The 14000-nt window shown below is 44.7% G+C and overlaps 1 protein-coding gene across 4 annotated transcripts in view; it reads right to left on the reverse strand.

Moving 5' to 3' along the window:
* Positions 1-1055: 1055 nt before the first annotated feature.
* The window catches only part of sema4ab (sema domain, immunoglobulin domain (Ig), transmembrane domain (TM) and short cytoplasmic domain, (semaphorin) 4Ab), a 32697-nt gene continuing 19752 nt past the window's right edge, over positions 1056-14000 (reverse strand). For 3 of the 4 annotated variants that reach the window (XM_031585606.2, XM_031585605.2, XM_031585607.2), the window contains 11 exons: positions 13719-13817; positions 11581-11686; positions 9875-9997; positions 9272-9399; positions 8181-8362; positions 7631-7775; positions 6869-7058; positions 6417-6532; positions 3530-3693; positions 3205-3299; positions 1056-2421 (listed from right to left, as the gene is read on the reverse strand). In XM_031585606.2, the coding sequence (XP_031441466.1) occupies positions 1430-2421; positions 3205-3299; positions 3530-3693; positions 6417-6532; positions 6869-7058; positions 7631-7775; positions 8181-8362; positions 9272-9399; positions 9875-9997; positions 11581-11686; positions 13719-13817 (2340 nt within the window). In that variant the 3' untranslated portion in view covers positions 1056-1429. The remainder of the gene's footprint in view (positions 2422-3204; positions 3300-3529; positions 3694-6416; positions 6533-6868; positions 7059-7630; positions 7776-8180; positions 8363-9271; positions 9400-9874; positions 9998-11580; positions 11687-13718; positions 13818-14000) is intronic. The other variant, XM_012828907.3, reaches the window with a different exon arrangement.

Below are 14000 nucleotides of genomic sequence, written 5' to 3' on the forward strand. Positions count from 1 at the left end.
TGCAGCGCTAACATGGTTGCAATAGTCTAGGTCTTTGTACCTATACATTTAAGAACTGTACTCCTTTGGCAATCTCACATCTTACAGGTGAAATTTCATATTTGAGGATTTCATTCCAGTCTGTGCCATGACGGGATATCAAATAAATTATTAATGTCAACGTACACTACACCAGATGCAGAACAAATGCTCCAATTTGACCTCGCTAACCACATTCTCGGAGTTTCGTACCGATTTCTGAGCAGTGTACCAGAAAGAAGAACACGTTTGAAGCATGGTTTCCATAGTGGTACACCTCTTCAAGTAAAGAGGCAAGTAGGATACGGATACCCACGTGGTCTCTTACACGACGAACTTTAAGCATAAGCCATTGAGAGCAATGGATAGGTAAATGACTGAACAAGTAAAGGTGATTAACATTGGCAGCAGAGATGCAATATTTTAAATATTTGTAAAATAAATAAAGCCTGAAAAGTGGTTATGCTGTGAACATCCCTCATGTCTGAGATGCAGAAGACGTGTCAGGAGGATGTGATCCTGCTGACATACTTCTGTAATAAAATAAGTTCTGTTCATGGCCATGTTTGACTGTACTCTTAACTTGTCCTGACTCAAAGTGCAGATTAATTAGATCAACACATACTACTGTAGCTTTGTCAGTGGTTTCAATCACACTCAATGAAAAAAAATTCTCCAAAAGTATTCCTTCATTTCTGCTTTGATACTGAATGTAGGTAAAGAATAGCGGTCTTAATTCTGAGCGGGGATGATTAATACAGTATGTATGTGCATTATGCACTCAGTACCAAGGTCTGATTTCACCTTCGGTTGAAGGTAACGGTTACCTGTATGCTAGTCTGACTCGTGAAGACATTGATTGGAGGAAGGCAGTGTCCAGCTAGTGCCCGTCATATACATTCATTCATATTCACACATCTCTGAGCTCCTCGTCTTTTGTCAAACACTTCACCTTTAAATATGTACCGACACAGAATTTACACAAGTACAGAGAGAGAAAAAAATCCTTGATTTTCCAGATGAACCCCCCCACCCCCCATCCCCCCACCCATCAATGGTTGAGGTCAGACAAGAGTGTAGAAAAGAAAGGAATCGTTGAAGAAATCAGGATTGGTTGAAGGGTCCACAGTAATTTTCTCTCCCTGAAAGTTTATTCTCTGAAATACGAAAAAGTTTGACAGATTTCTTTTTTTTGTCTTTCACACCACAGCAGTGGTGATTTGTTGGAAAAGGAGGGGGTGCGTGAGCAGGCGGTGCACATGTGCATTTAAGAGGGGCGTGGGGGTGTTGGTCTTTCTGTGACTCAGTGCAACATTGCATACATGAGGCTCCGTTGTGTGCAGGGGGGTCGGGGGGTTGGACATGACTAACAAAGTACTGGGTCACGGGTTGTTGTTTTTCTGTGGCGCCCTCATATGGGCGTGTTGGGGAGGTGCCCGTTAGAACCGTTGGCCACGCCCTTGCTCAGAGTGACTGGACTCTTCCCGCCGTTCTGCACCTGGCTATTGTGCGCCTGTCCATTGCGTTTCGTCTCCCGTGGCGACGCCTTGAGAGCCTCCCGCTCCTGCTGAGTGGAGGCGGTCCCCCCGGTGGTGTTGGCGGGGGCCCCCCTCTCTGCGTCTCGGCGTGCGCAGGCCTGGGGCGCGGTGCGACTGCGGCAGCGCTGCCTCATGCCGTAGAGGGCGACAGTGAGCAGCATGCTCACACTCAGCACGAGCAGCACCGAAACCACCACCAGCTCCTGCAGGTAGCTCGGCATGTTGGTCTGCAGCAGCTGCTCCCCAGCACCTCCTCCTTTCTCCACCCCTTCTCCTACTACACCTCCTGACCCCCCCTTGGCAGGCGTCACGCCCCCGCGGCCCTTCAGTTTCGTCTCAGTCTCAGTCTCGGCCTGCAGTACCGGGTTCAGCCACAAGGTGAAGTTCCTGCTGCCCTTGTGCGGCGTCACCCCTGCCGTCTCCCGCGGCGACAGCGTAGGCGTTGCCTCGTGATCTCTCACCTTCCCCTCGGTCCTCCTTGGCCCCCAGGCGGTTGTGGGCAGTGGGCCCATCCCGGGCTCGCCATTTGGCTGGTGATCCTGGGTGGTGCGTGAGGGCACGGCGCTCATCGGTTGGCTGGTGGTGCCGCCTCCTCCACCTCCAGCACTACTCTTCTGCTTGACCTGGTAGACAGACAGCACCTGCTGGAAGCCGTTCTCCACCGACAGGCACAGGTAGTGGCCCAGTGTGATGGGCGTTGCCAGGAAACGCAGGCTGCCGTCGTCCTGCTGCAGGTAGAGGTCCGGGGACAGGCGGCTGTTGGGCCGCTCCCAGTGACGGCGGGCCAGGCGCGAGGCCTCGGGGCACTGCAGATGCACCACCTCGTTGAGCGTCACGGACTTCAGCTCACCTGGGAGACAAGTAGCTACAGGACATCAGAGATCTACGCGTCACACACACACAAACACGAACACGGGCACATGCACAGTACAGGCACAGGACACACACACACACACACAAAGGCCGTTTCTCAAAACGCATACTAGCATTGCAAGAGTGCAGGGGAAGTATGCAAATACGACTTTAGAGAGAAAATTCCTAATTGAAATCCCTATGATCCTATTAGAATGAGAGGGCACAAATCCAAGTAGACATTTTGGAAAATGGCCAAAACTAACACAGGAACAACAACACACAAAACAGTATTGCTACAACACCACGTGGCACTTGTGTAAGGCACAGAAAATACCACAAGGGGCAACGCAGCCCATGTTTGTGTTGATGCACGCAAGACATACGGTTATTGTCCAGCAATTGGCTATTCCAATTTTCCAATAGGGAATTCAGGATACATTGTTTACATAAAGTGTTTCTTTAGTGAAAGACATCTGGTATACTGCAGTAGTGACTTGACCAGTGCATCCAAGCAATCTGTTATGGCACAGATGGGCAAATAGTTGTATCTGTGTATAAATAAGTATGCCCTTGTAATTCGCTTTGGATAAAAGCTTCTGCTAAATACTGGAACTTTACCTTTACCTACTCTTAAAGTAACCTCCATTTCATACAAGTATGAGGCACTAGTGTACAACACAGGACCAGCTGGGAGGGATCAGCTGTTTGTGCCACAGTACCACCCTACAGACGTGTGTGTGTGTGTGTGTGTGTGTGTGTGTGTCTCAGAGGAACACGCTTCACTCATACACACCTGTGGGGGGTCTGAGAGGTGGAAAGCTGGATCGCGGCGAGAGAGATAAGGACTTGCACTCCTCCAGCACGTTGCCTTTCTCCACATCCTGCGCTCTGTAAGGTAGAATAGCACATAGCCCATAGCACATAGCACATTCAGTTCATCCCAGAGTTCATCATTCACTTTCAAATCAGGCCGAACCCATGACACGCAGTAATTCTTTGGGACTCTTGTCAAAGACTAACATACAAGAGGAAAAGGTCTGTGTGTGCAGGTCAGATATTCCGTGTGGCTGCCTGGAATGTGAATAATGTAATAAGCTAGTAGAGTCTCCTGTACTCACGCATTAGCCTGTATATTTGCGATGTCTGTGCAGATTCTCAAGGAGGGGTCCCACCCACAGAAGGGGTCTCGGGCGAGCACACACTCCGCGCAGCCCGAGTAGAAGGAGCAGTTCGCCACGGGGACCTCGGACACTCCCTCAGAGGAGCCCACAAACACGGAACCCTGGGCAGGACAAAAGGAGAAGAACTAGAGTCAGCACAGAGTTTGAATCGCAAAGAAATCTTAAACAACGCAAATCCGCCAGCAAGAATGATGACAAACAGTCACTTTTAACATGTATATATATGTATATACGTATATACGTATAATATATATATATATATATATATAGACACACACACACACACACACACACACACACACACACACACAGTGGCCTCCGCAATTATTGGCACCCTTAGTGAATGTGACCAAAACAGGCTATGAAAAAATATATCTTTGCTGTTTATCCTCTCGGTCTTTTACTCAAAATGTTCACAAAAATCTTACCTTTTCATTGAAGTAAAATTTATACATTAAATAAAATAAAAATAAATACATTAAATAAAATATTTTTCTCCAAAACATGGGTGCCACAATTATTGGCACCCCTAGAAAATCTTATAATTAAAATCTAACTGAAGTATATTACCAGTCATGTTTTACATTTTCAAGTTCACCTGTTTGATTAGGAACTCTTTAGTGGTCAACCATGACTTCCTGTTTCACTCGGGTATAAATATGAGGTGACACAGGCCAAATACCCTTAGTCATTCATTCAAGATGGGAAAGACAAAAGAACACAGTGTCAAAGTGCAACAAAAAGTTGTTGAGCTGCAGAAATTCGGAAAAGGATATAAGAAAATATCTTAACAGTTGAAAATACCCATTTCCACAATCAGGGCAATAGTTAAGAAGTTCAAAGCGACAGGAGATGTAAGGAATCAGCCTGGAAGGGGACCTATCTGTAAATTGACCCCATGCACCGTGAGGAGGATGGTTCGACTGGCAAAATAATCTCCAAGGATCACAGCTGGAGAATTGCAGAGGTAAATTGAGTCTTGGGTTCAGAAAGTCTCCAGAACTACCATCAGACGCCACCTCCATCACCATAAGTTGTTTTGGAGGGTTGCCAGAAAAAAGCCTCTGCTGTCAATCAACAACAAACTAAAGCGCCTACAGTTTGCCAAATGTAAGTCAGACTTTCAATGGGACCGAGTTATATGGTCAGATAGAGACCAAAATAAAGCTTTTTGGCAACAAACATCAAAGGAGGGTTTGGCGTAGATAGAAAGATAGCCATACAGAAAAGCACCTCATACCCACTGCGAAGTATGGTGGCGGATCTTTGATGTTGTGGGGCTGTTTTTCTTCCAAAGGCCCTCGACATCTTGTTAGGATACATGGTATCATGGACTCCATCAAATACCAGCAGATATTAAATGAAAACCTAACAGCCCCTTCTAGGAAGCTTAAAATTGGCTGTGGTTGGACCTTCCAGCAGGACAATGATCCGAAGCACACCTCAAAATCAACACAAAAATTGTTCACCGACCGCGGAATAAAGGTTTTGCCATGGCCATCACAGTCCCCCGACCTAAACCCCATAGAAAATCTGTGGGAAGAGCTGAAGCCGAGTATACAGGCGTTGACCTAAGAATCTGAAGGATCTGGAGAGATACTGTATGCAGGAATGGTCTCAGATCCCGTGCCATGTGTTCACCAACCTCAACACGCATTATAGGAGAAGACTCAGAGCTGTTATCTTGGAAAAGGGAGGCTGCTCAAAACATTAAATGAAGGGGTGCCAATAATTGTGGCACACCTGTTTTGGAGAATAATATTTATTTAATGTCATCTTTTTTTTTTTCTTTCAATAATTTTACTTCAATGAAAAGGTAAGATTTTTGTGAATATTTTGAGAGACATATTTTTTCATAGCCTGTTTTGGTCACATTCACTAAGGGTGCCAATAATTGTGGAGGGCACTGTATATATACACATTATGCTCAATGTGTACATTTATTTATGATCTACATATAGGGTACATGATCCTGCACAGCAAGAAGACAAAAAGGTTACAAGAAGCAGACATAAGTGAAATGCTCCACATTCCCCTGAATATGCAGAGTGTCTTTTAAGATGTAGGACTGCTTGGAGGAATGCACAGAGCCATGGCTGTTTTATTGGTGGTAAGACCCTCAACTCGCAAACTATTTACAATCCTGAGAAGAAAAGTCACTCAGGACAACACTTCCACTTTCCCCCAGTCTGTGAACGGTCTACAACTTCACACTCCTCTTGAGTTTAATTCCCATTAAATGTGAAGCCAAAAGTTTTTACCACAAATGATGCCGCCTAATCTACTTGAATGAGGTCCTGGCATATGTTGGTCCTGAAGCACTTGAGCTTGACATGCTTTTAATAGGAACGTCATGCTCTCTAGGCCACTATGTACGGCTCCTTTCCAAACTCCCAAGCTGGTAAGTGCATGGAGGTAATTAAGATGCACAAAGAGAAAATATCCACATGTCCAGATGTCCACAACCCTGCAGGTCATGACCAATGGTGCATACATGCCCAACTCAGGTGTAGATTTGGCAGTGCGTGAACTGCTGATTAATGAAAAACCCTACAGAACACTAATAAGTGTACACATAATAGGACTGACCTTAAATGCCTGCTATTAAAATAATATATTATTATTGCTACTGTTGTTGATGTCTGTCATCATTAATATAATTAACAGCACTGCATTCACTTTTGTTACTGTTAAAGTTCTAAATTTGTATATATATCAAACATTGAATAAAGAATCTGGTAAAGACATAAACAGTCCTGTAGATACACAGAGGGGTGATACCCAGAGAGAGCACGGGAGGTGGGCAGAGCATGAGGAGCTTCACCTTATCTATGGACAGCAGGAGGTTCTTGATGGGTTGGGGCTGTCGGAACACTTGCACCTCCTCGATGATGTGAGGCCCCTTCTCCAGCAGAACTGTTTTGTGCAGGTAGCCCGATTCTGCACAAACGGGAAAACCAGTTTACTCATTTAATTCCACAAAATACACTGGCGCTGACATATGCTATGAAGTAAAAGGTCAATTTCAGTGTGATTTTGGTTTTCATTCAGCTAAGCATGGGCATCAAACACAGTTGTAAATTGCATATTGCATGCAATGCAATTCACTGCAGAAAAGGTTGGCTATGTGCATCTACTGTATGTTTCATATTTTGGGTCAAAAGAAAAGATTCTTTTTTTTGATTTTGTGGGCCAAAGGAGAAGTTCTATAACTTCTGCAAGAACTAGAGCAAATAGGAACCCTGTAGTCACGCCACGGCCACCATGTTCTCGCACCTGTGAGCAGGTAAAGCACGGTGTAGTTCCTGCCCTTTGCGCCGCGCACCCTCTGCACAGCTATGTTGCTATAGCTATAGTCGGGCGACACCATGCTGAGCTTCCGGCTGCTGGGCTGTACACTCTCGTCTGTGAGGAAGTTCTCCTTGACGAAGCGCAGTGTGCTGTCTGAGGCGTTGTGGAGGCCACACTGGAGAGGGAGAGGACAGAGAGGCGTGGAGGTGAGGAGAGGTTTGGGGCGAAACGGGTCAAACAGAGTCTAATGTAAGCAATGGTATTTCTGATGTCTGTTCTAGAATACACAAAACGTGAGAGAAAGTCAACATCTGACAAAGCAGAAAGATCAATATAAACTCATAATAAGTGATGTGGAGTAGATTTTAATTGCTTCATGAGAATTACATTATTCATCTCTTTTACAAACACAAGATTAGCAAACTAAACAAACATGTGTTTTCTTCCATCTTAGGGCCCCTTAAGTGTATTTAACCCAATTCCATTAGGTGGGTTTACGAGGCCTTAAATGGACCATTTTCTACCAACTGAAGAAAACCAGGCCAGATTGCTGAACACTTGGTTACGATCACGGCTTTGAGCGCTCACGCAATGGAAGACAGATTAACCTAGTCACTGACATTCCGCAGCAGCAACCCTCGATCTCCCTTCACCAGCAAACCACTTGCTAACGCAACTGTTTTAACAAAGAAATAATAGGCCTATATGAATCATTTTTCAAACGATATTTGATAAAAACAGACTCACTGATCCAGGGTTGGCCACTTTTTCCTGCACACGCGTACTCCATCTCAGTGTATCTCGGTTCAAGACCTTGTAGTTCCCGGAAAACACAGCTCCGATGTCGTCAAGGCTGAACACACACACCGCTGAACGGCCTGAGTTAACTGACCTGGAGGAGGGAAGAGAGAGAGAGAGAGGGGAGAGAGAGAGAGATCGGTAGATGCGTGTCAAAGATGGCTATAGCTTCTACTGAAATGTTTCTCATTCAAACGAGTTTTCAGTTTACTAGATAGTTTTGGATTCAATATTTCAGTTATGATGCGTGTAATTGTGACAGGCTTCAAAGTCTTTGAGATTATATTAATAATCTCTCAGCAATCAAAGAAAACCAAAGGACCCAAGTTTACACAAAAGGTTATTACGATCATATATAGTCATATATGAAAGATGGATAGTTGTGTTTTTTTAACACTCATAATATTCATTAAGATTCTTGTAAAAGACAAGAATTGCCAAGTTGCCAAACACAAATGAAGTTTGAATCTGTAGCTCTCTATGTTAACCTCTTCCTCACCACTGAGAACTGAAGATGCCGTAGAAGAGCGTGTCCTCCTCTGGAGCTCCCTCTGGTGGCTGGAGGGTGAACATGTCCTCCAGCACATTGTAAGGCAGCTCCCCCTGGGACTGGCAAAGAAGCTGTGCTTTGGCAAAGGTGGTCCAGCGTCTCTGCAGGGTCCGCTGGCCGCCCACATCACTCTGTACCACGGGAAGAGGCATGTTTTCATTTACAGTCATCCAATTCATCACACTTTCGTCCAAACCCATCCCAATACATCACAGCATGGTACTACACTATGGCATGACAAATGTGTGCTCCGTGGGAGATGCACACACAATAAATAATTGTAGCCACTGGGAGACTCCTAGTGAATAGATTCTGATCCTTTTGTAGTTCACACTGACCTCACCCAAAAAACAGGGTATTACTATGTTGAGCTAAGGCATGTCTGATGTGGCAAAGTTTGCTAACTTTGCTATTTGCAGTCTCACGCTGAGTCAATGTCCACTACACATAACATTGACATTTACATTTAGATGACGCTTTTGTCCAAAGCGACGTACAAGGGAGAGAACAATAAAGCTACGAGCAAGAGAGACCTAGTGTAACAATAAATATTAGATAATACTAGGTAAAGGACAGGCTGTTTGCTACACAAACAATTAATAGGACTTAGTTATATTGATAAAGGACCACAATACAACACCATTGTACACAACACTGTGTGCTTTGGGTGTGAGAAAATGAGTGTTAAAAAAAAAAAAAAAAACTTTTCATTCTTCAATAATTCCTTAGCTATCGAGTTCAACACAAACACACACCCACAACACAACGGAACATCACAGAGACATTCAAACTGAACCACAAGAATGCAGAGGGAATTTATACTCCATTATCAAAGACACGCAGCCCAGCTTATCAATAAAAAAAGCACAACTAACCACAAACAGCCACGCTCAGAAGAATGTGCAGAACAAACACACAGCTATTCTCGCTCCCTCTCTAAAACAAACACTCTCACATACACACACACACACACACACACACACACACACACACACACACACACACGTGCTTGTGTGAAATACCACACACAGCTGTCTTACCGTGCAGACTTGTGCGACACGGGACACGGTGAGCTTGTCGATGAAGTCGTATTCTCGTCCCACCTCGCTGAAGAAGAAGTAGACCTTCTCCTCGCTTGGGACGTAACTGGAGCTGATGAACGTGGGGTCTGCATGGAAAAAAATGGAGAGGAATAAAATACTCATAATTACTACGATCACCATTATCATAATCATCGTCATTCTTAAATAATGGCCTCTGTGTTTGATCATTTTACATTAATTAATTTAGAAGATCCCGTCATGCAAAGCATCTTACAGTACAAGTAAGGTACACATTTCTTCAGCATTGTGTCATCTTTAGGATTTGAACACATGACTTTTTTGATGTTAATACCTTGCTCTACTAGCTGGTAATAGTAAAACAATATTTTGCAGAGGCATTTCACAAAAAAATAATAATGTGAGAAAATATTGTAATTTTAATAAACAAATAAAACCTTCTTAACCAATAATAATTACAAATAGTAACCAATACCGCTCCCCTCACACACCACTGCCACAAAGACACAAACCGCTTGGGACAGGATTGGCACTCGGACACAAGAGAAAGTGGAGGCCTGAGGCATCCAGGCGCCAACTCACCCTCCAGCCAGCCAAGAGTGTCGTCCAGTTTCAGGTCAACATGGCTGCCCTCGCTCAGGTGCCGAGAGATGACCGGCCGATTGCCCCGGTAGTCTGCAACTGTACCTGTGTAGAGCTCTCCGTCTGTAAAACACACACACAAATATATGAAATATATACACACACGAATATATGATGTGTGTCTGTGTGTCTGTGTGTCTGTGTGTCTGTGTGTCTGTGTGTCTGTGTGTCTGTGTGTCTGTGTGTCTGTGTGTCTGTGTGTCTGTGTGTCTGTGTGTCTGTGTGTCTGTGTGTCTGTGTGTCTGTGTGTCTGTGTGTCTGTCATATATACACAATGTTACGTCTATGCAGATGTTCCATTTATAATACATTTTTTTTTTTTTTAAAACAGTTTCTTGTAGTAGTAGTCATTAACAACATGAATTAATAAACTATATAGTCTAAACCAGTGGTTCCCAAACTTTTTACAGTCCCGTACCCCTTCAGACATTCAATCTCCAGCTACGTACCCCCCCGTTTTCCTTTTTAGCTTTTAGGTGAATTCCGTTTTTTTTTTTTTTTTCGTTTTGCCTCATTTAATATGTGCCACAAGTGATCCAAACCTTCTAAGGTTGTTGTTTGCCAGCCATCAACAGAACAGAAGACTAAAAAAAACATTATTTGCAGGCGATTGGGAAGATGAGCAAATTAATTTTACAGGCCGTTGGACAGGGGGGCGTGGCCAGAGCGGAGTTCAGCACAGACGTGACATTTTCTCAGTGGTTTTGTTTTTTAATTAGCCTATGCTTGTTCATCGGTGCGATCGTTGTTGTGTTTATTATAAAGAAATACAGCCGTGCAGGGCAAAATACAGGGGAATTTGGGCGATTTTGATGCACAAAATGATGTTTCCGTCTGAAAGTTGCAATTCTGTTTCAAAGGGTAATTCCGTCCGTTTTCCGTTATCGCGGAAATGTTCTCCCCGCGTACCCCCTGAACCACTTCGCGTACCCCTGGGGGTACGCGTACCCCAGTTTGGGAACCGATGGTCTAAACTATATGCCATCGATTTTAAGTTATTAGGATTATATAAAAATATAAACATAAAAATATGTTTTTCTTTCAAAACCAAGGACATTTCTCAGTGATTCCAAACTTTTGAATGGCAGTGTATACACTCAAATGACACAAGATTTCCGACATTCACATTATATAAAATACAAACACTCTCATCCAGACCCTATTCCTCTAAAAATACACAGACAATGATTTACGTCACTGGCTAGACGTTTGAGACATATCCCTAGTTGATCAACAGATCGATCGATCGACTACACCATGACCAATGCAGAATTTGCTGCAGTGCAAAAGACAAGCACTTTTCTGTCAAGATGTCATATTACACGGACTACGTATGTATCTATTTGCTGTATCTGTGTGTGTTTATATATACACACACACGACTGCGTATGTATGTGTGTGTACATACGGTCTCTGATGTATGAAAGGTGAGCTAGGAGGAGTGTGTTGGTGCAGCAGTCACGTCACACACCCAAAGATAAAAAGCTAAGGACAGAAGCTTAAGAGCAAGAGGATTAGGAGTGTCTGCTCTCCCTGCTCTTTCTCCCACAGCACAAGATTAAAACAACAGGGCCTTGGCATGGCAAGAGTGTTTGTGTGTGTGTGTGTGTGTGTGTGTGTGTGTGTGTGTGTCTCAGCTCTCTTACCCACTGTGATGGCCGTGTTCCTCTGGTAGGGGTCGTAGGGGCAACGACCTCTACCCTCGTCAGGTTTACCACTGGGGCCGAACACCAACGAGAATGTCTCAGAGTTCTGAGAGAGAGAGAGAGAGAGAGTAAAGAGAGGAAAGACCAGAGAATGAGATGAAAGGAAAGATAAAGATAAAGTTAAACATCTTTGCTTTATCTGTAGTAAGGAGCTTGCAGTACAGTGAGGGGACTGGATCTGCATCTCTGCTCTCTAAGACACCAATTCTTGACAAAGAAGTATCTTTGACAAAGTCTAACTGTTGTGTAATATTACATATAAATTAGTTTTCTATTCTTCACATTTAATTATGAACCTATCATTAGCCAATACAGAGAGGTAAGAGGCAACACAGCTGTATCTGTCTGTATCTTACCCTATTTGATCAAAGTCGCTCATGTGCAAAGACCGCCCAAGGACTCAATCTAAATACTCCCAAGGGCCCCAGGGTCTTGAGGGGCCGCACTTGTTCCCATGCTTGACTAGTAAGCTCCGGTCATGGTCATTCGTTTCTGACGTGATAACTCAAAGAATTACGTATTTACTTACACTAATGGACTTGAGGGCTTTTCATGCGAATTTCCCTGACAACCAATTAAACCAGTTAATACCCACTCCCATGCACAGCAACGCACACACGCACGCACCCTTCATTTCATACACAGCTGCACACAAAAATCTAGCAAAACTAGCAACCTCATGTGAGAGGATTAGAATGTAAGTGGTCTGTAGTGTGTGAAGGTTCAGCACGAAGTGTCCAGGCGGGGACAAATGTTTGCATGACAATGCAGTGAGTGGAGAAGCACTGAGCGGTTGACCAGCACTGATGTGCACGGCAATAATAATGCACTTAATGAGATTAAAACATTCCACGGCAAGCATCTTCGGATATGGCACGAGAACTTCAAGAGACGGCAACTAAGGACACAAACTCATGAGGGGGAGAATGTGAACGGGTTCAGTTTATGTGGCATCTTTCAAACCTCACATTTAACAATTCAAACCTCCCGATGCCTGGGGGCAGACACAATTTGGGAACGCTCCGATTCGCGGATGCTTTCTCTGCTCAACTTCCTGAGCCACTGCCATCCATGGGGTCCATGGAGGAGGCCAAGAATGCCTGGAATGAAGTGTGGGATACTGCACTGGTCTGTGGTTGCAAAACACTCATAAGACAAACATGGATCTTGCTGATGATGATGATGATGCTGCTGCTGCTGCTGCTGCTGCTGCTGCTGGAAGGGGTGCAAGCCTCTAGCGGGTTTTGCAACGACAGCCGACCACAACAGGAAATGACCCGGGTGAGATTAAGCATGGACGGCCACAGCCTGTAGTTCCGCTATTTTAGCTGCTGCTGCTAATGGTGTTGGCTAAAAGCCTGTCAGTCGCTGTTGATAAAGGCTTTACGGAAATGACCAAAGTGTACACGAAAATGCATTACCGCTAATGGAGGAGATTTATGGAAACTGGGAAGAGGGGAAGCTGAGGTTGCTGAGGAAGACCTAAATCCAGATGTGTATTTCTGTGGATCTCGAGACCAACCAACTAAGCACTTAAGGGCTCTGGGGCGCTACACATACTCCAGTATGCCAGTAGGCCCTGTGGCCCTTACAAAGACTTGCATAGTGTGCTCTTAGGGTACAGGCAATAAACAATATTACAACCACTTCATGCACACCTGTGCATTAATATCCTGTAGATTTGACATGAGTGTGTCAATTGATTTTCTGACCCACTTTACCATTTTGTAATTGCAGTCACACAAAACACACACACACACACACACACACACACACACACACAGAGCAGGAGTAGTAACTAACACAGCAGGGTGACTTTAATATTTGTAAAGTGACAATAGAACAATCCTGGGAGAGGCAATGGAATGAGGGACAAACGGACAGAGTAAGCAAAGGGAACAGAGAGAGATGTAAGGAAAGACACAGGCATGTCTTTGTGGTATCACAGTAGGGTTGTAAGAGAGTAAGAGGAGTAATTCATGGGTCAATGCAGGACAGAAAGCTCTAGAAGAAAGCAATAACAGGCATGACTAAGGTGGAAGAGAGCGACTGATGGTGAGAGCAGCTTGTTGCCTTACGATGTAGGTGCAGCGCGGGCTGAAGGCGAAGGTCCCGCAGGCGTACATGTGGGTGGAGTTTAGGACCTCGAGGACTCGGATGAAGTTGGGGCAGTCCGTCTGCAGGGGGCAGGGGAGAGGAAGAGAGCACGGTTACCATGGACACGCGGTGGCTGTGATCCCATTAACCAGCCCGGGAGAGGCAGCACGTGTTGGCCCAGCAGGTTGTCTCTCTCCCTCTCTGTCTCACACACACACACACTGCCCTGGCCAACTGGCTGTTAATTATTCTGGACATAACCG

Source organism: Clupea harengus, chromosome 19 (genome assembly GCF_900700415.2).
Source record: "Clupea harengus chromosome 19, Ch_v2.0.2, whole genome shotgun sequence".
Lineage (NCBI taxonomy): Eukaryota > Metazoa > Chordata > Actinopteri > Clupeiformes > Clupeidae > Clupea > Clupea harengus.